At 34.7% G+C, this 24,375-nt stretch overlaps 1 protein-coding gene across 4 annotated transcripts in view; it reads right to left on the reverse strand.

Moving 5' to 3' along the window:
- The window catches only part of DIAPH2 (diaphanous related formin 2), a 211,122-nt gene that overhangs the window by 166,474 nt on the left and 20,273 nt on the right, over positions 1 to 24,375 (reverse strand). For 3 of the 4 annotated variants that reach the window (XM_065643073.1, XM_065643071.1, XM_065643074.1), the window contains 13 exons: positions 23,403 to 23,507; positions 19,062 to 19,082; positions 13,572 to 13,711; positions 13,142 to 13,216; positions 12,990 to 13,059; positions 11,501 to 11,637; positions 10,193 to 10,301; positions 7,520 to 7,630; positions 5,882 to 6,000; positions 4,934 to 5,050; positions 3,683 to 3,801; positions 2,172 to 2,236; positions 226 to 330 (listed from right to left, as the gene is read on the reverse strand). In XM_065643073.1, coding sequence (XP_065499145.1) covers positions 226 to 330; positions 2,172 to 2,236; positions 3,683 to 3,801; positions 4,934 to 5,050; positions 5,882 to 6,000; positions 7,520 to 7,630; positions 10,193 to 10,301; positions 11,501 to 11,637; positions 12,990 to 13,059; positions 13,142 to 13,216; positions 13,572 to 13,711; positions 19,062 to 19,082; positions 23,403 to 23,507 — 1,293 coding nt within the window. The remainder of the gene's footprint in view (positions 1 to 225; positions 331 to 2,171; positions 2,237 to 3,682; positions 3,802 to 4,933; positions 5,051 to 5,881; positions 6,001 to 7,519; positions 7,631 to 10,192; positions 10,302 to 11,500; positions 11,638 to 12,989; positions 13,060 to 13,141; positions 13,217 to 13,571; positions 13,712 to 19,061; positions 19,083 to 23,402; positions 23,508 to 24,375) is intronic. The other variant, XM_065643072.1, reaches the window with a different exon arrangement.

Below are 24,375 nucleotides of genomic sequence, written 5' to 3' on the forward strand. Positions count from 1 at the left end.
AATAAAGCAAATATCTATGACAGGTATTGAGTATAGTGCTATTTGAAGAATGCTACCTCCATTAGCTATCCTTCATTAGTTTATAGTGGCTTAAAAACAAATCAATACAACATATATTTCAAACTCCATAGAGACAAGATACTTCAAGGCAATTTCTTTTCAAATTTAAAAAAAAAAAAAAATCTCCACTCAACTGTAGAACTTACTGTGATTTAGTTTTATTACCTGGGTTCGTAGCTGTTTGATTTCTGTTTCAAGTTCTTTGATTTTCTCTTCTCGTTTCTGAAGCTCTGCTTGTGCCTCCTGTCGAGCTGTGAACTCTTCATCAAACTGTAATGATTAACCAATACAGAAGTGTTGGTCCATTTATATCCACACTAGATATTATGTTTTCAGGAATTCTTTGAGCAATATCACAACTAAAGCAATAGATGCACTTTTAACTTAATTTAAAAAAAAAAGTATTTTTCCAATATGAGTTATTCTAGTACCACATGTCTTCCATCAATAAGTCATGACACAGAACCACTCAGATCCAGCTACTTACTACAGCTGTTAAGTTTGACAGGTTTTTCCCTCCCTCAACAGAACATTGCAGACTTCTTGACCTAGACTCAAGTATATGTCTCAGCTTACATCCAAAGAGAGAGGTGTGCAGCTTCAGCAAAATCAGCCATAAAGTAACATAAGAAAAGAGATATCCAAATAAGCCAAGAGATCCCTTTAGTCTTGATGTCCCCATATAAAACAGAAGCCCAGTTTACAATGCAATTGTGAGAAATTTGCTGTGTATTTTCATCCTGCTACTATTTACTAGACTTAAGAGATTACCAGCATCTTTGAAAGCTTCTGTTACTCATTCTACCACAGAACAAAACAAGTTTTCACTAGGAAGAACATATGTTGACTGCCACTAAGAAAATACATTATGATAAACATGTCTGCCAGGGAAGCGTCACAACAATTTGCCATCCATAAAGCACAGACACCATAACTCCTATTAAAAACACATCTACATTTAACATTAAAGAGAGACAAGCTAGTAACAATTCCACCCTTCATTTGAGATTTGTAATCATCATGTTCAAGAACACATACTGCCTTTTGGTCTGCAAAAGGCTTCTTAGACCAGATCAGCAAAATACAAAACTTTGAATGCTTTTAATACACAACAACATGCTACGTAAACTTCCAGTACTATTGCAGTTAATATAGTATATTCAGCATTTCATACCCTTAGATAGGATGTGATGATCTGAGATGACAAATTATCCACTAACATAATATCGGAAACAGGAATTTAAGTAACTTGAGAAAACATGTTTCATCAAGATATTTTCAGCACAAACACCAACAGTGATAAAGCACAAGGATAAGTGTCAATTTCTTTAGAAATACTCCTCAAAAATTTTACTATGAAAAATATACTGGGCTGCAATTCTTCCTACAGAAATAATTTTAAATGTCTAATTTGTCCTTTCTCTAGTAATAAATGAAAACAGCCCATGACTGAAACAGGTCTTAGTTATCAAGTTTCTAATAAAACAAAACTGGACCAGAAGAATAAAACTGCTTTAAAACAGGTTCCAAAATGCACTGTGAGATTCCTAAATGTGAATAATTAGGAAATAAATCACTCTCCCACGCAATGTAATAATTTATCATGGCCATTAGAAGGACATAAAACAATATTTTAATGTTAGTATCTCTGTGCCTAAGGAGTTGATGCTTTTTCAAACACTGAATGACACTGCTTTTCAATAAGTTTCTTCAGGTTCTAAAACAAAGCTAGATGAGTCACGAACATTTCCCTCACCCCTCCTTTTTTAAGCATATAACTGCACTTTAGGTATTTAACTATGACTAAGTATATCAAGACAAAATAGCAACAAGTGGAATTCTCTCCATCAGTTATCTACAGCAGAGGAATACAACTGAAGATATATACAGCTAATACCACTTATCTACTTTTGAATTCAAAGGAAGCTGAATCTGAGCCATGCACACACAGAAAAACCCAAAATCCACAGACCTATTAAATATCAAAGAACATCCTGCCTGCGAGAGACACTTTTTCCCCATTTCCAGTATGTTTCAACTGTGAAACAAGTCTACTGTGATCCTGTCAGGCTTCTGTCCCTGCCTTAAGAAGAATTATGATTAGGACTTACCTTTCTGGAAAATTCTGCTGCTTTCTTTTCACTCTCTTCTACTTTAGCTTTGTCCACACAAGCATCTAAAATTTAAGTAAATACCACACAGAAGTCAGGTAAAATGCTTCAGAGCTCTGAGATGCCTTCCAAACATAATTACCCTCTGACATTATGACACGAAAAGTTAAAAAATACAATTACTAGGTTGATCTGACCAAACATTTGGTGAATTAATTTGATGAGTAAAATTCATAAATATAAAAAAAAGTGGTGATGACATATGACCAAGAAGGTTGAAGAGTATTAATCATCATAGTTGTCCTGTGTCTGACTCATCTCAGTTTCATGCCCTTCTCTTTTACATGAATCTACTACTAAATAAGAAAAAAAAGGATTTTAACATTAGTATGAAGTAATAGTTATTGCTGAGGCTTCAAATCAGAAAGCCTCCTTTCCAGATTAGGAATCCAAAAATGAAGCATTTCCTTACTTGAGTAAAATTATTTTTCAGGCAAGGAGAATAGGGACACACTGTGAAGCACAAGTTTCTTCACTCAGCAATGGTACAACACACTCCTATTGACTTTTCATGCAGTATAAAACAATATAAGTGAGGTAAACACAAGTAATTACACATTACAGGTAGGAATTGGTATGGAGAGACAAACCAGTTATCCCTAAAACTACCAGGTCAGTGGAAACAAATGGCAAGGTGAGGCAAGATCTTAATGTAAAATCAAGTGACCACATTCCTAGAATCACAACTGACTAGAAAGTGCAGAAATATTTCTTAGATATGCAGGATATCTTTTAGAAATAAATTCCCCCCCACCCACCAAAGTCAACCTGTCCAACATACTTTCTTTGCTTTTTTGCCACATCATCCAGGAAAAAAAAAAGTTTTCCTAAATGACTGTGGTCTCCAAGAGCAATTACTTTCCCAAATGAAATATTCAACTCTGGAGATGGCCTTGAATTTCAAAAACACAATCTAGCAGATCTATCTTAAAAAAAGCATAAACCAGCACTTCTAAACGCTGACAATTGCCATTTCAATGACATGGTATTTATTCAGCTGCTTCTTTCCCACATTATATGAACATGCACAGTCCTTCAATGCTTTAACTCATTAGTTTGCCTCAAATACTTAGAAAATGTTACAGAAAATAGTCTTAGAATGAACTATATAACTATTATAAATCCACTAAGAATTAATGTTAATCTAAATTTTGGTATCTGTAACAGACCTGAAATTGACACAATTTATGAACAAACTTTTTTTTTGTTATTAAGACTATCATATTTAGGTATAAATCAAGACAAATTTTGAGAAGCAAACTTCATCAGTGCCATTTTATTAAAGGTTGCAAAACTTGATCTGGCCTTCTCTACAAGTACACTTGTAGGTTACTTACATATTTCCAGAAAATTGAAGTAATTCACACTGTCAATTTAAGTTTAGACAGAAGCATACAAAGTAAAACATGCACTTCAGTAAAACAAGGTAAAATTGCTTATAGGATACAAACCAACAAGATGAGTAAAATCCACATCCATTCTTCCTCTACATTTAAAATCTGGGTCCATGCCACTGCAGTGCAATACTATCTGTGACACACATTCTTCTATTATCTTGTAATACTGAGGTCTAACAAAGAAAACATTTTACAAGATAATAAGAACATGAACAATCATTTAGGTGACATGGAGTTGGGAAAGGGGGGTAACTTCAACTCCTAATATATGAACTATACAATTGCCAGTAAAAGGATCAAGTTAAAAGTCATATTTGTACTCTGACTAATGAAGCATTGTTGTCATTTCTCAGAAGGATACCTGAAGCTCAGGACTACACAAAATATTGTGCACTTTTCATTTATCCTTTGCCAGACAATAATAAAATAAGCCATGTCTTTAGTATTTTGAAGATATGCAGCAAGAATTTATTTAGCATGTCCTCAACACAGTGAATTCCATCACTCACAACAGTACCAGTATTCAGTTACTTCAAAAATGAGTTAATTATTACCTTAATTGCTTCATATACATCTCATCAGGAATCTCTAAGGTTAGGGGATTCTGTCCTCAAAATTATTAGTTCTTACCAGTGCAAGGTATTACATCTCAAATACCATTGAGCTCCCAAAGTAGGAAACTCTAAACCTAAACCAATGATATTCCAAACTTTCAAATTTATTTTTAAAAAAATTTCTCAGGTTGTATTTTACTTCTAAATTTAATCATATTGCATATCAATTGTTTTTATCATCCCTTTATAACTAACACATTACTTCTTATAACAAGATTTTGTATGTGGTACTGTGACACTGCTAAGACACTATGAGGTGCACATAAGAGAAGCTTACATTGAAAAAACAAGGTCTAAGACACTGTTCAATTACAAGTAACGCAACTAACTTTCAATTCCTTTGAAGCCATGAAGCTATTAAATTTGAATAAAGGAAAAAGTGATCAACACTTTGGGATAAGGGTGTTAGAATAAGGTTCAGGTGTTTGAAACAAGTGATATTATACAGGGTGTTTCAAAAAGATGAATACAATTTCAAAGCAGTGAGATTTCAAATTGAGTCCATCTTTTTGAAACACCCTGTATTAAGTAAGATCTTTTCAATATTAACATTGAGCAGAAAGAGAAACAACACATCAGTTACTGCGCAACAGATCATGTGTCGTTATGAGCTATTCAGTTTACCAGGGTCTTGATTTCTATTCTTCTCCCTACCCCCTCCCAAAAATCAAACCTGACGGCTGACACTTACCGGACATAGTAATCATTCCTGATGAGAAGGAAATGTTGGAGAATTGACAAAAAGTAATTTTCAGAAGAAGTGTCTTTCAACATATTATACAGTAGATGAAATACTTCATGCACATCAGTGCAAACATTGTTAAGGAAATACATGGCCTTAAAAAGAAAAAAAAAAAAAAAAAAGAGACAAAACCACACCACTACACAACAAAACATCCACCCCCAAACCAGTTCTGCAGATGTCATTCATACTGTTCAAGTAAAACCACAATCTGAACTACTACCCTTATTACTAAATATCCTTTTTCCACTAAGATTATCCACATAAACCCTGTACCTCAGAAAAATCCTAGTACATACTTACAAGAATTCTATAAGCATATTTCCCACCAAGCTTTCATTTTCATTCTGAAGTGAGCCAGGCTATTGGCAAATACACAGCAATCTTTTTAATTTCTTTAAGAAGAAAGTAACCTGTAATTATCTGTTCTGTAATGCAACAACACTACTTATTAGTGCTTTTATATTCTTCTCATTGATTGTGTGTACCTTCCTCCGTTTAAGTATCAGTTACTACTCTTAAAAACTGCAAGCAACCATCCTGAACTTAGGTAACTTTAAATTTACTGCTTCTTCACAACTAGAGAAGGCATGCATCTTAAGTGCTTCAGAACCTACTAGAAATTTTGTTCCACCTTATCAAAACTCATTTTTCTTCAAACTTACAACCTTCCATGGGTGTGACTTTACATCTCCATGTATTACAAGCCAGAGTTTACCTTCGTAAATGTTATTTACAAAAAACACTAATTCAGTTCCCAATGACTCATATTTGACACGCAAATTTAAACACTCTTTTTCTAAATAAGTCTTTAACAAAACATAGAGCATTCTAACTTAGGTTTCTAACGTTATTAAACGATGCAACAAGTTATAACATCATTTCTGTAAAGGATATTCCATTTCAGCTCTGATATCATTAAGACGATGTGACAGTTCAATTAAGTCTTCTTCTTTGTTCTCATCAAACACTTTCAGCTGAATATCAAGCTCTTCGTTCTCCTTATCTTTCAAGCCCTATTTTCCAAGGCATAGTATATGTTAATTTTCCCTTTTTCAAAGCAAGAATTCCCCTCCTTCAAAGATTATATCATAACAAAACATAAGACATTAAACTTTGGAACAGTGCATAGGGTTTTTTATTATAATTGCACAGCTGAGAAAAATTAAAGCAAAATATCAGTGAATACAGCAGGTATGGGCTGCAGAACAAAACACGAAGCCTTCTAATTAAGTTGAGTTATTAAGTTAATCTAGATCATAGCATAAAAGCAACCATAGTACATTGAGAAATACTTACAAGAGAAGTAAAAAGCCAAGACAAAAATTAATACTTGTAGCAGGGAAAAATAAGTTTTTCTTGTAAGAAATAAAAGCAATTTCTTCAATATACTTAAGAATGAAGTTTAGCTTCCTCTACCCCTACAAATATGAGCATGAAGTCTTCTTAAGATGCTTTATCATTAAGACAGTTGCTTTCTAATGCAAAAAAACCTCCTCTACCTTAGAAATTCATTCTCTGCAGAATTAATGACCTGAGTTCAATGTGTATGTTGTAATTAATACCTTACAAATAAACAGTATGATTGTATTGACTATTTTAGTTGGTATTACAGCTCACCCACCCCTAATTCTTACAGTTTAAGCATTTTTTGAATATGTAAACTAATTTTCAGTAGATTAAAAAAAGCTAAGAGTTCTTCTACAGCAAATAAAGACAAAGACCACTTTAATGTATATACATGATATAAAACCTAAATATCTACCCTAAGAGAAAGTAACATACAGACATCAGTAACAGTATCAAAGCTGAATGTACTAAAAACTGCATGTTTTTATTCCTAACAAATGCTGATGATTCAAAACTTCATATCCTAAAAGTTACAGAAGTATAAATTTTTTTCAGACAAATGTGTTCTTTAATTTATCTTAATTTTTTTAAGAAACTGCTGAGTAGCTTAATTATGCATATTCTTGATGTAAGTATCAGAATGGTTTCTTGGAAAAGAGCTACGAATCTACCCCTAAGTCACAAATATGCATCCACAGCCACCCACAAAGGCATACTTCTGTGTAGCTGCAAGAAGACAAGCAGTCTTCAATTGTCAACAACAAAAGAATGAAGGAGTCCATTTGATTCTTCTTTTAAAACTCAAAATGCATTTTAAGAAGGCAGATTAAAAAAAACCGATTTCACAGAAAACAACAGGAATAGCATATACAAAGAAAGTTAATCCAGGATTGGTTCCACAGCCAGACTCAGGTTAGCTGCATATGACTTGAGCTCATTATGCTAAATTTGACCACTCTAATTAAATTTTTTATATATTTACTACCACTCTGGTTTACATAGCCAATGAGAGCCTAAATTTTCAACCGTACAGAATGAAAGGAGATTTGGTTTGACAGTCCTTTGTAGGTCTGACATTTCCCACTCCCAATCTTTCACATCTGCTACTCTCAGTAAAATGAATTCGTTATCTTCAACATACATGAACAGTTGACTGTGATCAATTCCTACATACAAATGACTTACAGGTAATATTTTCTTCAGGCCACAACGTAAAAACTCGTTTCTCAAGTGTATCCTGAAATCAAGATCTTCTGGAGATGTAACAAGGGCATTGATGAGCTGCATACATGCTACCTGTTATTGGAAATATAGGCAAAAACTTTTAGTATGTATAGAATGAAAATAAACACTGGTCTTTGACCATTTCATTTTAATTATAAAACCAATGTCAAGAGATGGATATTATTTATTATATGGCACACATGCAACACTTGACTCTGGCTAATTTAAGCAACAGCAAATACTGCTCTGTTTTCATATTGTGAATGCTTCTGCTATGTCAGAATTGTATCACATAAAGCATCATACTTTATTTCAGAAAGTTATTCTCACCCTACAACTCCTCCTCTTTCTCCTTCGTATTTACCAATTTGAAAATAACCTGTTTTTACAGTAATCAAAAGTTTAAGAAAAACACCACCACCACTACCCCAAAAAACCCGATAAACAAAATAATTCACATCACCAGGTGTCTTTTCTACTCCTGCACAGCACTTTTGCTAAATGCCTGAAGTCTCAGTATACTGGCTAATGCTTTAATTGAACAGCTGTGCACTTTAATTGATTTACTTTAAAACAGGTAGACAATAGCATAATGCCAAAAGTGCTGATCCATGTTAAAAGACTAAAATGGGACTCCAGAGAAATACCAAGTTTAGTAAAAGATGTTAACTGCAAATAGAAGTAGCATTAGAGTAGAAGAAATAAATAAATAAAAATCAATAGCTGCAGAGAAAAGTCAGATAACAGCACCCTTCCTATTTTGATTATATTCACTATTTAATTTTAACAGAACACCTTATGGAGTCTTAAATTTCTATTAAAACACTCTTTCAAAGGCACTCCCTTTATATAGCTGCATCTTCATATAATGTAGTATCATCATGCTTGCTTGAATGATTCTTGTTATTTTACTACTATGACATGACTTAACAAGCCAAAGTACATGTCCAATCTGAAATTAATAGAGAGAAGAGGTGCCATCTGCTATGATTGCTTTTGCCAGAAGAGACTCTGGCTTAATGGCTTGTGCTAATACAAGTCAAGAATGATTTTGTCAGAAACAAGTTAATGAGTCTTGCAATTGTACCTTTACTGACGTATAAGTTAGGTTTTAGGGGTGGAGGGGTGGGCAGGAATGTTTTGTGGTTGTTTTCAATCGACAACATCATAAAGTAGGAGACAACTTCAAAATGAACTCTTTTGTGATAGCATTATTAAGAATAGAATGTCATTTATAGTTCCCAAAGTAACTCTTTTCAATACGTGACTTCGTATGAAATATAAGCATTCCCTGCACAAAGACATTACATTAAGCTATGTGTCTATCTTCAGCTGACTATAAGGCCAGTATACTGAACATGAGAGCTATAAAAACATACACTTCACACCGATCAGTTTTCACTATGGCTTTTTTCTGTTTAATGTAGGCAGATGGCTGTATTAAGAGGATGGCTATGTTGGATGAAACTGAGCTTTAAATATCTAAAACTAGAAGTTTTACTCCCAGACAATTTACTTCTCATATTATTAAATGATTAATGAATTATCATACTGTCCTTGTGTCATTATTTTTTCAAAAATAGGTCAACCATTCAATTTCCCAGAGATAGGCTAGAATTTCCACTAAGTTGTCATTACTAGGAAAAATTACAAAACCAAAATCCTTCACAGCCAAACAGAACTTGACTGAAGAAAATCTTCGTACAAAAAAAAAAAAAAACAAACCACCAAAAAACAAAACAAAAAACCCCACCAAACCAAAACAAATCCTTCAAAACACTTAACTATTTTAAGAAGATCTATGCTTATCTATTTCTTCATTCAACAATATTACAAAACGGTGAACTATACTGGACATATGTTCATGCCACAGGTACTTCAAACAATAAGATACTTGAAGTTTGTGCTCAGTTACGGCATTCCAGTTGTGTTTCTAAATTAAACTCAAACGCTCTCCTCAAGAGTACAACACAAACTTGTTCCACCTTTTTACAAACATATTACTTTGACGAAATCCATTCAGAGCCAGAGTTTTTGTTTCCTTTGGATGGGGCAAGATTTGGGGAGAGGTGTTTAAAGAAGTAATACAATTTAGGAGTGAGTACTTTTTCCTGCTTCTTCCCTAAGCCCAAAAGACGCACAGGGAGCAATACCTCCAGCTCCCTAAACTGCAGCCTCCTCTGGGCTGCAGTAACAATAACTGAAACATTTCAGAGGACAGACTGGGAGCTGGGTTTTTATTGGCCCATTAAACACAAAATTCCCAGTCAAGAAGATTAAGCAGTGACAAAGATAATAAAATGCTTTGACAAGCTTATTACCTGAACATTACATCTGGCATCCAAGAACAGGAATTTCACTCACTAATTACTCTCTTTTTATTAAGGTCAGGAATTTTTAATCTTATTTTTGGGACAAGGAAGTGAGTTTCTTCATTTCACACTATTAACAGTTAGAAAACCTAATATCGACAGGCCATTTCGATTTATTTTTCCTCTTTTACTGAACACTGGAGTAATAGCACTAAAAGATTTTGTGGGTAAGCAATTTAAAGATCAGAAAATAATACACAGTCTTATAGTGTTTTAGATTATTTCTAAAGTATTGGTAAGCATATAAAAAAAATAAACTCACCTGCAATTGTAAGAATTCATGGTTTTCCAGTCCTTCAACAATCTGAGAAAAACGTTCCCTGTTGTGCCTTTCGGCAGCAGTGGTTATAGCACCTAAAAGCTTGTCCAGACTAAGAGAAAAATAAACTGTCAAAAAGCGTACCAGTCAACTTCCTCACTTTAAAAATACTTAGCCCACTATCTACTCAAGACTTTAGTGCACTGATAGAAAATCTGAATGCAGGTATCTACACTTACCTATATAAAGTTAAAAACAAACCAAGAACTAAGTGTTATAAAATCTACACAATGCTGAATTTTAAAAAAGGTGAGTAAATCTCTACATTATTGTGACATTCAGGTAAGAAACAATCAATAGCAAGAAACAAAAAAAGAGAAAAAAAAACCACACCAAAAACCACCAACACCACTACCTTTGCAAGAGTGTGCATTAGGTACTACCTGAAGTGTTTGTCATCTGGGAATTGTAATTAATTGTCTTTTCAGAAATCAAAGTGTCTTTTTCTCTTTATCGCATACAAGACAGAGTTTGCCATTTTTAACCTTCAGTAAACTAAGCCAGTCAATAATTCAAAGCAAAAATATGCCAACTGATTATCTATGTTCTAAATAGCTCAGGAACATGTGGTACATAACTCTGTAACTTGAACTATTCAAAACTTCAGCTTTAAATGTTAATTCTCTGCCGCTGTCAAATTTGTTATTTTTAGGTAGAGGTGATATTCTAATAAAATCCATAAATTCATTTCTTTCTATAATATTATCTTGTAAACTAATAAAAAAATCTTAACAATGTGGTGTCAAATCAGTAATTTTCAAATATAATAAATTCACCTCCCCTCCTCAGGGAAGATGTTCCAATCTCAATCTTCCCCATAATAACAAGCTCGGTAGTGCCCCATGCTAACACACATAGTTCTTGTCTTTAAATCTGACAGCTTTCCTTGTGGCAATTAAAAGTTCACAATTCCTGATCATACTCAGAGATATACAAAACAATTTTTTTTCAGCAGCCATTTATGAACAGTTATGGCTCAATAAGTCTTTTCTATAGCAAGCAATCATATTCCTGTCAGACCTTCCACTTAAGCCATGATTTGTAGATCTCTGCTCATTTGCTTTTGTCTGATTTAATATTGGATTAATGCATCAGAACAGGTGAAAGTCTCTTTTCATTTAAGCTACATTAAGAAAGCAAATACTTAACAGGTTACATAACATTTGCTTCGCTGACAAGTTTTCTCACCTGTGTCCAAACTAACAATTCATGTGCATTCAAAAAAAAAAATTGTTTCAGTATCTTACTTACATATTTTCCTCTCCAACAATGCAGATAGCAGAAAGTATTTTCACTGTTTCAGTCATCATGTGTGGTTGCTTTGGATCAATTGCTCTTGATAACAGCAAGAGACTTCTTTCATCTCCTAGAATCCTTTGCAATCCATACTTAAAGAAACAAAAAGCTCACAGTGAAGAAACTGTATTTTCCTTGAACACTTATCATCATCTTTGGGCTTTAGATCCTTAGGAATCCTCACACACACATCCCTTCCCATATGAAGTTTGGCAACATTCTACACTAAAACCTTCTGGCTTTTACCACCTGGGGACACAAGTCAGTCTTCCCAATCTTACATTTGAGACTCTCTCCTAAGAAGGTCAGTCAGCTCCTAAGGAAGATGTCATATCTTGTAAAATTGGGTCTCCACCAAAAGACAGACAGATAGAAGATAAAAAATAGTTTGTATCTGAAACACCTCAACAGTATAAAAATTCACTCATTTTTTTCCTGTAATTCTAACAGCTGATGGCAAGTTGAAATAATATTTTCCACACAATGATCAACAGAAATTAAAATTATTTTTTGAAACATCTTCTTTTATTTATTGTATATTCTATTTCATTTTCTGTACAGATTAATAAAAAAAACCTTAAACACTGTCATTTATTTAGAAGTAGCAGTATTTTTCTTTTTCAGTTTTGTTAACTACAGGATAGTTGGTAAATCAGATATCTAATTGTTCCAAGTTACTCTAAGTGCAGGAATGGGGGGAAGCATGTGACCATTTAAGTTTACTTTTCCCACTTCAGACAGGCTATTCGGGAAGTGAGATTTTACTAAACTGAGTAGCAGTAGTTAAAAGTAACTTAATGCACAGCTATATATGCTGCAGGTGGGAGGGAATAAAATTATGATAATAACACTCTAGATTTTGCTATAAGTAAAGCAAAATCACAAGTTTAACACATCAACTTCTAGAAGCAGTACTCACACTTTGTGAACATGAGTAACCCACGCCAGAAACAAGTCAAGTACAACTTAAACTAGACCAAAGTTTTATCCCTTATCTACCACCTACCAACCTAAAAAACTGTAAGTATTAAATCATACTCAATTTAAAAATCAGGTTAAAAGTACATTATATTACGAAATACAATCATGTATTGAAATCAGAATTTAGAAAAAAATATTTTCCTTTCCATTTCACGAGCAATTAAATTCCTAATTCACTTACCTTAAACCCATACTACCACTCTCTGCCAAACATTTTACTTCCAAAAGTTACTAACGTAATTTAATTTAACAAAAATGAGACAAAAATGCATATTCAGAAGGTTTATGAACAAGACTCTGAACAAAAAGTTATGCTAAATTTACGGCCTACATTTCCAAAGAGTCGGTTGACACTGGATATACAAGCTTTTGTTTCTTTTCTGAGATTCAACATGCTACACAGATCTTGAAGCCAACAAAAAACAAATCTGCTAAAAACATATGAATTTAAAATGTTTCTTACTTTATTGTTCATAAACGCTTTGAGGCACTGGATAAGTTTATGTTGGTTCTTCTTATCAATATTTTCTTGCCTTGAAAAGAAGGATGAAAATAACTTACATACAATCTTCACAAACTCCTCCACCCCTCCCTTCAAATGATCCAAATCCTTACTGTTTCTTGTCCAGAAGCTTTTCCAAGACATCCAACAGAAGTCCAAGACCTTCATGTCCAAAATTGTTAACCCAGCTGGAAAAAGGAAGAAAAATGCTTATAATTATTTCTTAATCAAATGTAAAACTTGCAAAGTTATGCCTCCAATACTGCTTGCACATCTTCACAGACACTGCTGTAAGCCTCACTTCCCAGGAAGGTCTGATTAACCATTAAGAGAAATGCTTAGTTCCTACAACTAGAAGTTGAGACTCACCATGAAAGGTGAGACGATATTGCAACCAGTTGCAAACATTTCACTTATCCTTTTCCACTGTGCTGAGAATGACATTCTCATGCCAACAACTATTAGCATAATCACTCTGGTTTCAAAAAAAGCCCCACAATTCTTTATTGCTAAGCAAAAACTACAGCAGAAATTATTACTTACCTGACTGGATTGCTAGTTAGAGACACTCTCAAAGACTCAAGACAATTAAGCAGCTTTTCCTCTGAAATTCCAGATCGCAGTTCGTGAATATATTCTTGTGAGGACAGTGTGCATTCATGCTTGCTGTTTTTCAGTCCACCCTATCACAGAAGACAGAATGCTGCTTAACTTTATATTGATCATAGTAGCGTTTAGATGATAACATGTAAGGCAAATATTTCCACATGACTTTTAAAATCACTGTTTTCCCTGTACAGCTATTAAAGACACCCAACTTGAATTTGATTTGTCATAAGGGTTTAAATAGTTTAGGTTTCGCATAACAATAGTAAATACTTTTCTGGAATCTTCTTTGAGTAAACTGCATGGACTACATCTTTTATATAAAAATTCAGTTCCATCATTCGGTTGTATTAATATGTTTAGCTGCTACACATTTAACATCTACTCCACAACACTGCAGTAGAAGCAACCATAAACAGAGAGACATAAAATCCCCACACTTGTTATTAAGCTTGTCTGATCATTCCCACTGTACCTGTATTCTCTTCTAAAAAATGCCATGCATTATCAATATGGACATATCCTGACTCGAATTAATTCTCTCTTCTCCAAAAGAAAGGAAGCAGATAAACCACTGAAAATGACTTAGAAAAGGAGCTGGTATCCACTATTAAATCAGGTTTTTTTAAAAGCATGCAACTGCATGACTTGATGATTTATTTCTGTAGTGTAGTTCCATGTTTGGCCACTAATAGAGATATCTAGAGGATCTTGTTTGCTACAAAAGATTTATATGGAAGATTTGACAAAGAGCTCATCTCCCTACTGAAGTGTCATTACAGAAGAATACCTACAAGGTATTTCCGTAGTTTTTAGAGCTGTAGTATTCAAAACCATGAACAATATACAAAACATTTCACTAAACGGTGCAACTAATCTTTCGTACAGCTCTGACAAGTTGCAGAAAAGTAGGCTCAGCTCAGAAGAGCAGTTATGATTATCATGCAGTTCCTAAAGCTCCTTAGCTCTAAGTGGTCTATTGAAGAGAATCTGATAAAAATGTGTCATAGGTGTAACGGCAACATGGAAAGTGTCTGACCTAGAATAGTATTTACATGTATTTGATTTTAATTGTATCAGAAACTTCTTTCACTACTATAACCTTTTCATTTTCTCTCTTTCAAAAAGTTACAGTTTTTATGAAGTTTCATTCATTTTCCAAAACTGGCACTAAGTATGCCTGATGACAAAATGACTTGTCTACATTTAAGTTCATGTTTTTGACCTAGATATATTCCAGTATTAATGCATATAACTATACTGTGAAAAGTTACACATTTCTCTTTCAGATTATTTGTCTTCAACAAAACAAAAATATGCCACAAACTGTGACTGCATTAATACAGTGTCCTCTGGACTGTGTCAACTTCAAAGATGTTTTTTGCTGACACACACAGAACCTTTAGCTGGACAACACAGACCAGTTATACAGGGTGTTTCAAAAAGATGGACCCAATTTGAAATCACTATATCTCTGCAACCACAAACTGCCCATGAATTAAAATCTTGCTACTTGAAGGGGTGGGTCATAGAGCCTCCAATGATTACTACTAGATGCTGGATTACCGCTAGATGTAAATTTTTTGTGTATCTGTAACATGCTGCCATCATGAAATATACTGTTTTGAAATTGGGTCCATCTTTTTGAAACACCCTGTACGTCGAAGGACAAAGACATAATGATGAGTAAAAAGAATATAAAGGAACAATCTGTCACTATCAACCTCCTAAACAAAGAGATGCTCTTCCACTGAAGGAAAAATAAACAGGTGGAGGTTCTCTTTATAAGAATAGAAAATTACTTTAAATCAGATAGGTATATTAGCACTACATACTAAAAATCATAATACTGCAGAAAAATCATTACTCTGAAAAAACATAAGGTAAAGAACTAGAAAACAGGAACAGGCTTATGTCATTCATTGAATTTGATGGAAACTGAAAAAAGATTATGTGTAACTAATGTACAGCATCTACACACTATTGGTACAGGTTTTGTCATTTCAGACAACCGCCATTTCCAAAACCCTAAGAGTAAAAGAAGAAAACAGATGCACCGCTGTAAGCCACAACATCTATAACGAGATGACATAATGGAAAGTTCAATTAAATGCCATTATATGTTAAGTCAGACCCTGAAAAGCACTCTAGAATGCAAGACGCATATGTTTCTCCAAAAAGATTAGTTCCTGTGGTTAGCCCTTCCACTGTACTCTGCTGCAAGCTCCTAGGGACATACCTATTCAGACCAGGCATTTAAGGTCCTTGCTACAATTTCTTTCATATTTAAATCAAGGCTTGCTCTTGCTGCCTCCTCTTTCCAAGCATTTCATAACACCTATGACTCCCTCAAAACCAGTTAAAATAGGTTCAAAGAGGAATTGGCATCACAATCTCCTAAACCTCCTTACCATACCTTACAAGACAGGCATACTTCTCCCATGACTAAGCACCTTGAACTGCAGAGCAATAAGGAACTGTCTCTTCTTCCTTTTTTCCCCCCTGCTTCAAAACAGATGACGGCTAAAGATGGCTCATAAAAATCCATTCTGAAAACCTTTAACACAAGTACTCCAATTCATGCTAAAGAATTCTCAGCTTAACAGGATTACTTGCTGTTATTTTGTGCAACCAACTTTTCAGTCTCAATGCACTCTTACCTCTAGACACACTAACTGGAATGCTAAAAGCAGATGCTATTTCTTTACATTTCCCCATTCATAGAGAGTTTGATTCAAATACTATTTCTAAGTAATGTTATGCTTTTATATGGATCAGATTTTACTATATACATTTCTCATTGAAGTGCAAGGTCTCAGTGAAAGTTATGCTTTATGTGAGAGCAGCTAATAAAGACTAAGGCAAAAGCAAAGTACAAAGAAACTCAGAGGGCTAGGTCCCACACCAGAATTTTGAGAGATTAAATCAATGCATAAGATCAAAAATCTTAGAAATTACTTTATGACCAGTCACCTTTACAGTATTACAATTACAGAATGGAATTATTTATTCATGACAACTCAAATGAAAGCCTGGACCACACACTGAAAATCCTTCCCTGAGGAAGTCAGAAGTGACGAAGTTTTAATGAAAAACTAAGTTTAACAGAACTCCTGGAAGTCTCACAAAAAAACCCCAAACAAGTATATAAAACCCTAGCTTGCTTCCCTATTAAGGAGGTAAATCTAGTCAATTAAAATCTGTGAGTATGACACATTTAAGTGTTTAAGGGACAACAGTGACAAAGAGACAGGAGAGACGCCTTACAGTGCAAGACTTCAGCATAGTTTTCTCTCTACACAAACTTTTTCTTTTTAATATTTAGAAAACCAGGCAGAAATTAAATATTTTAGCTATTTTTATTTCAGTTTGTCTTACTTTACTTTGTCTCCAGGTGATTTCAAAGTTGTTAGCTAGACAAAGAAATTTCTCACTCAGGACCTCCGTAAATATTAGAAGGGACTTAGCAAATGTCCAGTTTTATACACAACCCAGATGTGCCACCAGAGGCCTGTAAACACGTTTGAGAACTAATTTGTAACAAAATAATAAGGAGGTGCCTTGTGACAACCAGCATGGCTTCACTGATCATGCTTGACAAATTTGGTGGCCACCTACAATAAGGTTACGGCATTGATAGACAAGGGAGGAGCAACTGCTGTCATCTACCTGGACTTGTGCAAAGAATTTGACACCGTCCCACACGACATCCTTGTCTCTAAATTGGAGAGACACAGATTTGACAGATGGACCACTCAGTGAATAGGGAATTTGGTCATACTCAAAGAATTGCAGTCAAAAGCTCAATGTCCAAGTGGCCAGTGCCAAGCGGTGTTCCTCAGGGGTCAGCATTGGGACCGCTGCTATTTAACATCTTTGTCAGTGGCATGGACAGTAGGACTGAGCGCACCCTCAGCAAATTTGCCAACGACATCAAGCTGTGTGGTGCGGTCAACACACTGGAGGGAAGAGATGCCATCCAGAGGGACCTTGACAGGCTTGAAAGGTAGGCCCATGCAAATCTCATGAAGTTCAACAAGGCCAAGTACAAGGTCCTGCATGTGGGCCAGGGCAATCCCGAGCACAAATACAGCCTGGGCAGAGAATGGATTGAAAGCAGCCCTGAAGAGGAGGACTTTGAGGTGTTGGTTGATGAGAAGCTTAACGTGAGCCAGCAACATGCACTTTGCAGCCCAGGATACAGTTGGCTTTCTGGGCTGCATCAGAAGAAGTGTGACCAGAACACTGAGGGAGAAGATTCTCCCTCTCTGCTCTGGTGAGGCCCCACCTGGAGTCCTGCATCCAGCTCTAGAGCCCTCAGTACAGGAAAGACCTGTCAGAGAGGGTCCAGAGGAGGGCCACCAAGATGATCAGAGGGCTGGAGCACCTCTGCTATGAGGATAGGCTGAGAGAGTTGGGTCTCTAGGGAGACCTTAAACCAACCTTGCAGTACCTAAAGGGGGCTTACAAGAAAGCCAGTAAGGGACTTGCCACAAGGGCATGTGGAGATAGGACAAGGGCTAATGGCTTTAAAATGAAAGAGGGGAGATTTAGATTAGATAGAAGGAAGAAATTCTTCACCATGAGGGTGGTGAAGCACTAGAACAGGCTACCCAGAAATGCTGTGGATGTCCCACCCCTAGGAGTGTTCAAGTCCAGGTTGGATAGGGCTTTGAGCAACCTCATCTAGTGGAAGGTGTCCCTGCCCATGGCAAGGGGCTTGGAACTAGATGATCTTTAAACGTCCTTTCCAACTCAAACCATTCTATGATTCTATCAGTTTTCTTACAAAAAAAAAAATTGCTCAATTCAGTCCAACAAATTAAGTACCAAATTCTTGCTTTAAAAAAAAAAAAAAAAAAATCACTAAATTCCATCATGACAACATAAAATATAGCTGAACACTCAGTAAGAAAAAAAGCTATGCTGTGAGTGAGCTCATCTTATGCTTATTAATCGACCTTCTGAATCCTCTGTATTAGTCTTTTTCTGACACTGATATCCAGCAGCTGACATGAATACTAACAATTAGGATATTAAAAATACCCATGTCTAAAGAGAATGAAGTAAACCAAACACTGTAAATTTAAAGTTCTGAATGACTGCCTTCAAGACAAGCCTAAATTATATTTGATACAATGAACAGATGAGTTCTCAGTAAGTCTGAAGTATTTGGAAATAGATTCCTGAAAACTTAAGAACAATTCCCTCAAAAGTGCAATCAATTATCTCCTACTCATAAGATAAACATGACTGAGGTAGTTGATAATTATTTTGATAAAATAAGGATTCAGTTATGCCCACCGAACTTTTAAATCCAAGATAAATGTCCACAATGTTCCAGCCTAATCTCTAACAATGGAAGCGTATTCATTAAAAAAAAAAAAAAAAAGAAAAACAACACACAACTGTCATGTTCATACTCACCGGAACTTTACTTCCGACTATCTGCATGCAGTGGTCAGCCAAGAGAGGTTATTGTGTAAAAAAGATAATAATAATACATAAATAAACACAGCAAAGTACTTAGTAGGATGTAGCATCACACAAATTTTTCAGTCTCTAATCATTAGTAGTAGTTACATTCTTTTATTATTTCATCACACTGTTTAAGAGTTACATCTTCTCAACAGGAAAACAGTAGTTCTACTGTAGGAAAAATAATTCAACAGCAGAACTTAGGAATTTCAAATTATCAGAATTTTACACATTTACAAATAAATAAGTAAATTCCTTGCTTGACATCTACATCTTGAAAGATTAAGAGATATGCCATTTTGTTAAAATTATCAGGTCAGATATTTTATATATGACACTGAGAATACTACAGAAAAACTAATGGCATACTGACTTCCTTGTACATATAACAACTTGATTTATTATGAAGCTTTTGATCTATTCCTATGATGTCATCACTGAATTTAATTAGGTTTTCATAATCAAAAACATGCCGTAGAGTTATAAACCTAACTTGCATTTCAGAAAAATCTCATGTGGTGTTTTTCTTTAACTGCTCAGTATGGATGCTTTTAATTATGTGGATAATTAAACAGTGATTTGCAGAATGACATCTTCTCTTTTTACCATGAAACAGCATCTCTGTGTATTAATGAACAAGAAGCTGACTTTACACAGAAGAACCTCTACAGACAGGCAGTACATCTCTGCCCTGTTCCATCACTTTGCACAAATGACCATGTTCCTGTGAACACCAGGACTATGGACTTCTGCCTAAATATTGTAGGCCTTTCCTTGTCAGGCAATCTGATAGCAGCCACTTTATTAAATAACCACCTTTAACTGATTAAGATCCTGGGACAGTATGATTTGTTCCAAGATCTGAATTTGATTGTATCTGTTCAGCCTCTACCTGCTTCATTTTCTACTCTTATCTCTTCCTTTATTCATTTAGGAAGTCTTTCAGAAGACAGAAGCCCCTGCAAGTCTTTCACAATCATTTCTCCTCTAGAAGCACTAGACAGACTGTCATCACCAGACAATCTCTTTTCTTAATTTACTACCTTTTTCTTCCACCAACGTTGAACTCATTCAATATGGCATGAGATGTCACCAAGTTCAGTTCTGAAACAGAACTCCAAACCCTCACCATTTCTCAAGTATCATTTCCACAGTCAACAATTTTTCTCTTTGAGCAAGAGAAGGAATTGTAAGCACAGATAATGACTTCATCTGAAAGTATCCAGTTTATTATCTTCTGTCTTTCCTCCATCCCCCAAGGAAAAGGAAAGCTTTTTTCAACCATTGAAAACAAGGTTTCTTTCTCACTCAGAACTCTGAAGACAGCACAGTGTTTCAGAAAAGCATGGTCAGCATGCTGCAGATGGCACACAAGGCAGAGAAAACAAAGCACCAAATTGAAAAATAATTTGGTTAAGACAACATCAGCAGATGAGAGTGATATTTTCAAATGAGTGGAGAGCTTAAAAGCCTAAAAAAACATGAAATGAACTGGGAAAAAAGTCGCATCAACTGTTAAGTGTGTCTCAGGTGCTCTAAGCAGAAGAAAAAGCCCAAGTATTTTCAGTATAAAAAAGGAAGACAGATGACCAATTTTTTTTGGCCAAAGACAAGAGTAGAGAATTTCAAGAAAGATAATCTTGAATGCCATCAGCATTTTCATGGAAGACAAGCCTGAAGACGGCCTGATGAAAAGAAATTTTGACAATTCATGATGCAGTAAAAATTGGTTAGAGCTTGAACTCAACTAAGCAGAATAGTAGTTTAACTAAACAGAAGATAAAATTAACAGTGAAAACGAGGTTTTGTTTTATTGTAAGATCCCAATCAACATTTTACAAGTGAGCTCAACTTTCTGTATTTTTTAAATCAGTTAAGATGCTAAATTAAAAGCTAAATTAGAGTAACACACTATAGAAAGGTCACTCATACTTCTGAACAACCTTAAATTATTCCATTCAAATGCTGTGATTCAATTGCAAGAAGGACTTACTGAAGTACACAAGCTTCAACCTAAGTCCTTTTTCCATCAGTAAAAACATTTTTCATATGTGTAAAACATCCATACTGGCGCTGACTTTAAAGCTCGCACTCCTGTATGAGGACATTTTTTGGGGTTTTTTTTAAATTGTTAGCATATTTTGGCCAACATATCCCCAGTTCTGTTAAGTTTCCCATGCTGCAGTGCATATGGTGGTAATGATGCAATCTGTTAAAGTTTTCAGCAGTTAGACATGCAATGGTAGCCGTGCTTTTCTTACTCAGCTACAAAATCATGTTATTTGAGGCAGCTACATTGCAATATGTAAGAGAGACCATCATCTTCCAACTACTCCTTGGGAAAGAATTGCAAGTACTTCGATTGTGAAAGTTTCTACTGCTTCAATAACAGATTTTTAATTACTAAGAAAAACTTAACACTGATCACCAAGTGAAGACAAAAATCTCACAACTGACAATCAATAGTTCATGAAAACAGTCTAGGCAAAGTATATACTAACAGGAAACTTAATAATATTCACTGCATAAGCTTGAATAATTCTCCAATAATCTGCATGTTTAGCTAGGCCATGCTTGAGGCACTTGATTCCTTCCAGGACAGACTAAAGGACTGCAGATTTTGTATAAGATGAACTCATGCAGGAACATCAGTCCTCTCAAAAACATAAATCATCATTTTCACATTATAATGCAAGTTTTTCCTCACTTAAGTTTATAAACTTTGGTGCAAAGCCTTTGTACTTAATAATTGCACGTCACTGTAGTTTTAATTTTTTTGAAATTTAACTCTGCAGAGCAGATTTTAAAGGTTAAAAGAAAAACAAGTCAAATGTACTGCTTACAGTCCATGCTTATAGATTCATTATGCAGACAAACAATCTTATTTGCTAGTTTATTTCCCAAAGAAACAGATTATTATTTAATGCTATCTGTACTTCGCACTCAAGACTCAGCTCAGTAGAACTGCTGGCAGTGCTGCCATTATTGAACAATTACTGGATATGAAGACTTTGTGGAATAATCTTTTATTGCACATAACTTAGGTGTGAAAAAAAGATGAAGTTCATCCTAACTTCGAAATAACATAATACGCATTAACTAATTTTATTAAAGAACCATGCTGATAGCAAATTTTACCACTTGAGACATACTACTGCCCCTTTGATACACAAAGCTACCCCCCACCAAAACTTCTTCCCAATACTGTAATACGTTCAGTTCCTCAGAATTCACACTAGCTTCTTTAGAATTCCTTAAACAACAAATAGTGGCACAAATCAGGACAAAATATTTTCTAAAGAAGTCACCGCATATGTGCATATGTGTGTGTGTGTATATATATATATATATATATATTTCATCCCACATTCAGGAACTTTTGTGGCATATTCTTCTTTCACATAAGAACTATGTGTGCCGCAGTCTATTTTTAACACACAGCACACATTACTGTTGCATTTTACAACTAATTAGTGCTATTAAACCCACTACTATGACTCCCACTGTAGAAAATTGCTGCTTTTCACTATTTTAAATTGTGTTTCTCCACCCCAAACGTTGGGGCATCCAGTGGTTCCCTCATGCTTCTGGCACCCCAAAACAGACAGACTTCAAGTATTCTGAACACACAATCCATCAACTAACAGTCAATCAATCAACTTAAGTACAGAGAATGATCAATGAAAGGTCTGAATATATTTTTCTACTCAAAACATATTTTGAAACTCGTTTTTCACGAAAGGAATAATTTTATTTACCTTCCAAACATTTCTTAGCAGAATATTTAATGCAGTTTTCAATACAGCAACAATATTCAACACATTCAAATCAAGCTAAAATACTGACTTCATTTCAATTTTAAATGCTTTCAATACTTTGTTCCCTGTTTCTAACACTGCAAATTGTACATCTATTATGTATGTCATTAATGAAACCACAAAGTCATGCTACCCCTTCAAAAGCTTTTAGTACCAAAACTTTTTAAGATGAATCCCACAGAAATATGCTCAGGTTCCACTCATTACTCTACATCATTGGATTTGCAAATTCTTACGGTTTACAAGAAAGCATCAAGTTTTCACATTGTCCAATAACTGAAATACAAACTAACCCTTCAGACACAGCTGCAAGCATTTAAAATTTATTAGTAAGTACAGATTTTTTTTTAATTCCTATCACTCTTAGAAGATAAATCCAAACAAAAAAATGGAAAGTTTCAAGCTTGAAAAGTATAACATGCATGAATTTAAGCTTCTTACTTTCATCTGTCTTGGAGAGGTGACTACTTACAGATTTGGCAGTTGCAGAAATGTATTGGACAACCATCTCACGTTTTGTGGTCAAGTCTTTATCTCTTAAAGGAGCTTTACGTTCTTCATTTAAATTCATGTCTTCCTGTAAAGAAACAGACCACACAACATCAAGATTCTATTTCATGCTTTTTATTAGTCTTTGTTATTGTTATTCTCCTTTTCTTAAATAAACAGCTCACTTTTAAACAAACAGAAGTGACTTTTTCCAGCTTATCTGCATTTCAGTTTGTTTAATTCTGAGCTACCCAATTTTCTCATTTAATTCTGTCACTTCAAGTGTTTGCTGTTTTCAAGACTTAACCCAAATTATAATTTCATCAAGGGTAGTTACCATTAGTGAAATCTGGCTCAAGAAATAAAACCAGAGGACCAAACCAAAAATTCTACACCTCAAACTGATCACCTAAGTGTTAACTCTATTAAAAAAACACAGAAACTTCATAAAAGTCTTGTCACAACAGACACAATTTCTGCACCATCTAATCAGAAGGCTGCTATTACATAGATCATTAGCTTGTGGCAGGGGTAGATGTGAATGTGTTCCAACTGATGTATTTAAAGGAACCTAAAAATTCAAATATTCTACTAGATTTAATCTAAAGATACCTGTTTCAACTTAATAACTGATAAAACAAAACATGCAGTCATAATTAGTCATGATGGACCTTGCCATTAAAAGTCAAAGCAATTTCAGATTAGCAACTAAGACCAATAAATATTACTGTACCAACTTACTAGCTGATAGCTTTTTCAAATAATTATTAGTCTGTGGAAGACAGAACTATTGTCTGCTTCAGTTAACATTACTTGGAAAAGTTAAAAATAAACCCCTTAATCTAACAAGCGAATCAAGCAAGTATTACTTAACACTGATGCAATCTTTCAAATGAGCTTCACTTCATTGAACAGAGTAGACCTACACAACAGCACAGGACAGTTCTTAGGCCATA

Source organism: Caloenas nicobarica, chromosome 12 (genome assembly GCF_036013445.1).
Source record: "Caloenas nicobarica isolate bCalNic1 chromosome 12, bCalNic1.hap1, whole genome shotgun sequence".
NCBI lineage: Eukaryota > Metazoa > Chordata > Aves > Columbiformes > Columbidae > Caloenas > Caloenas nicobarica.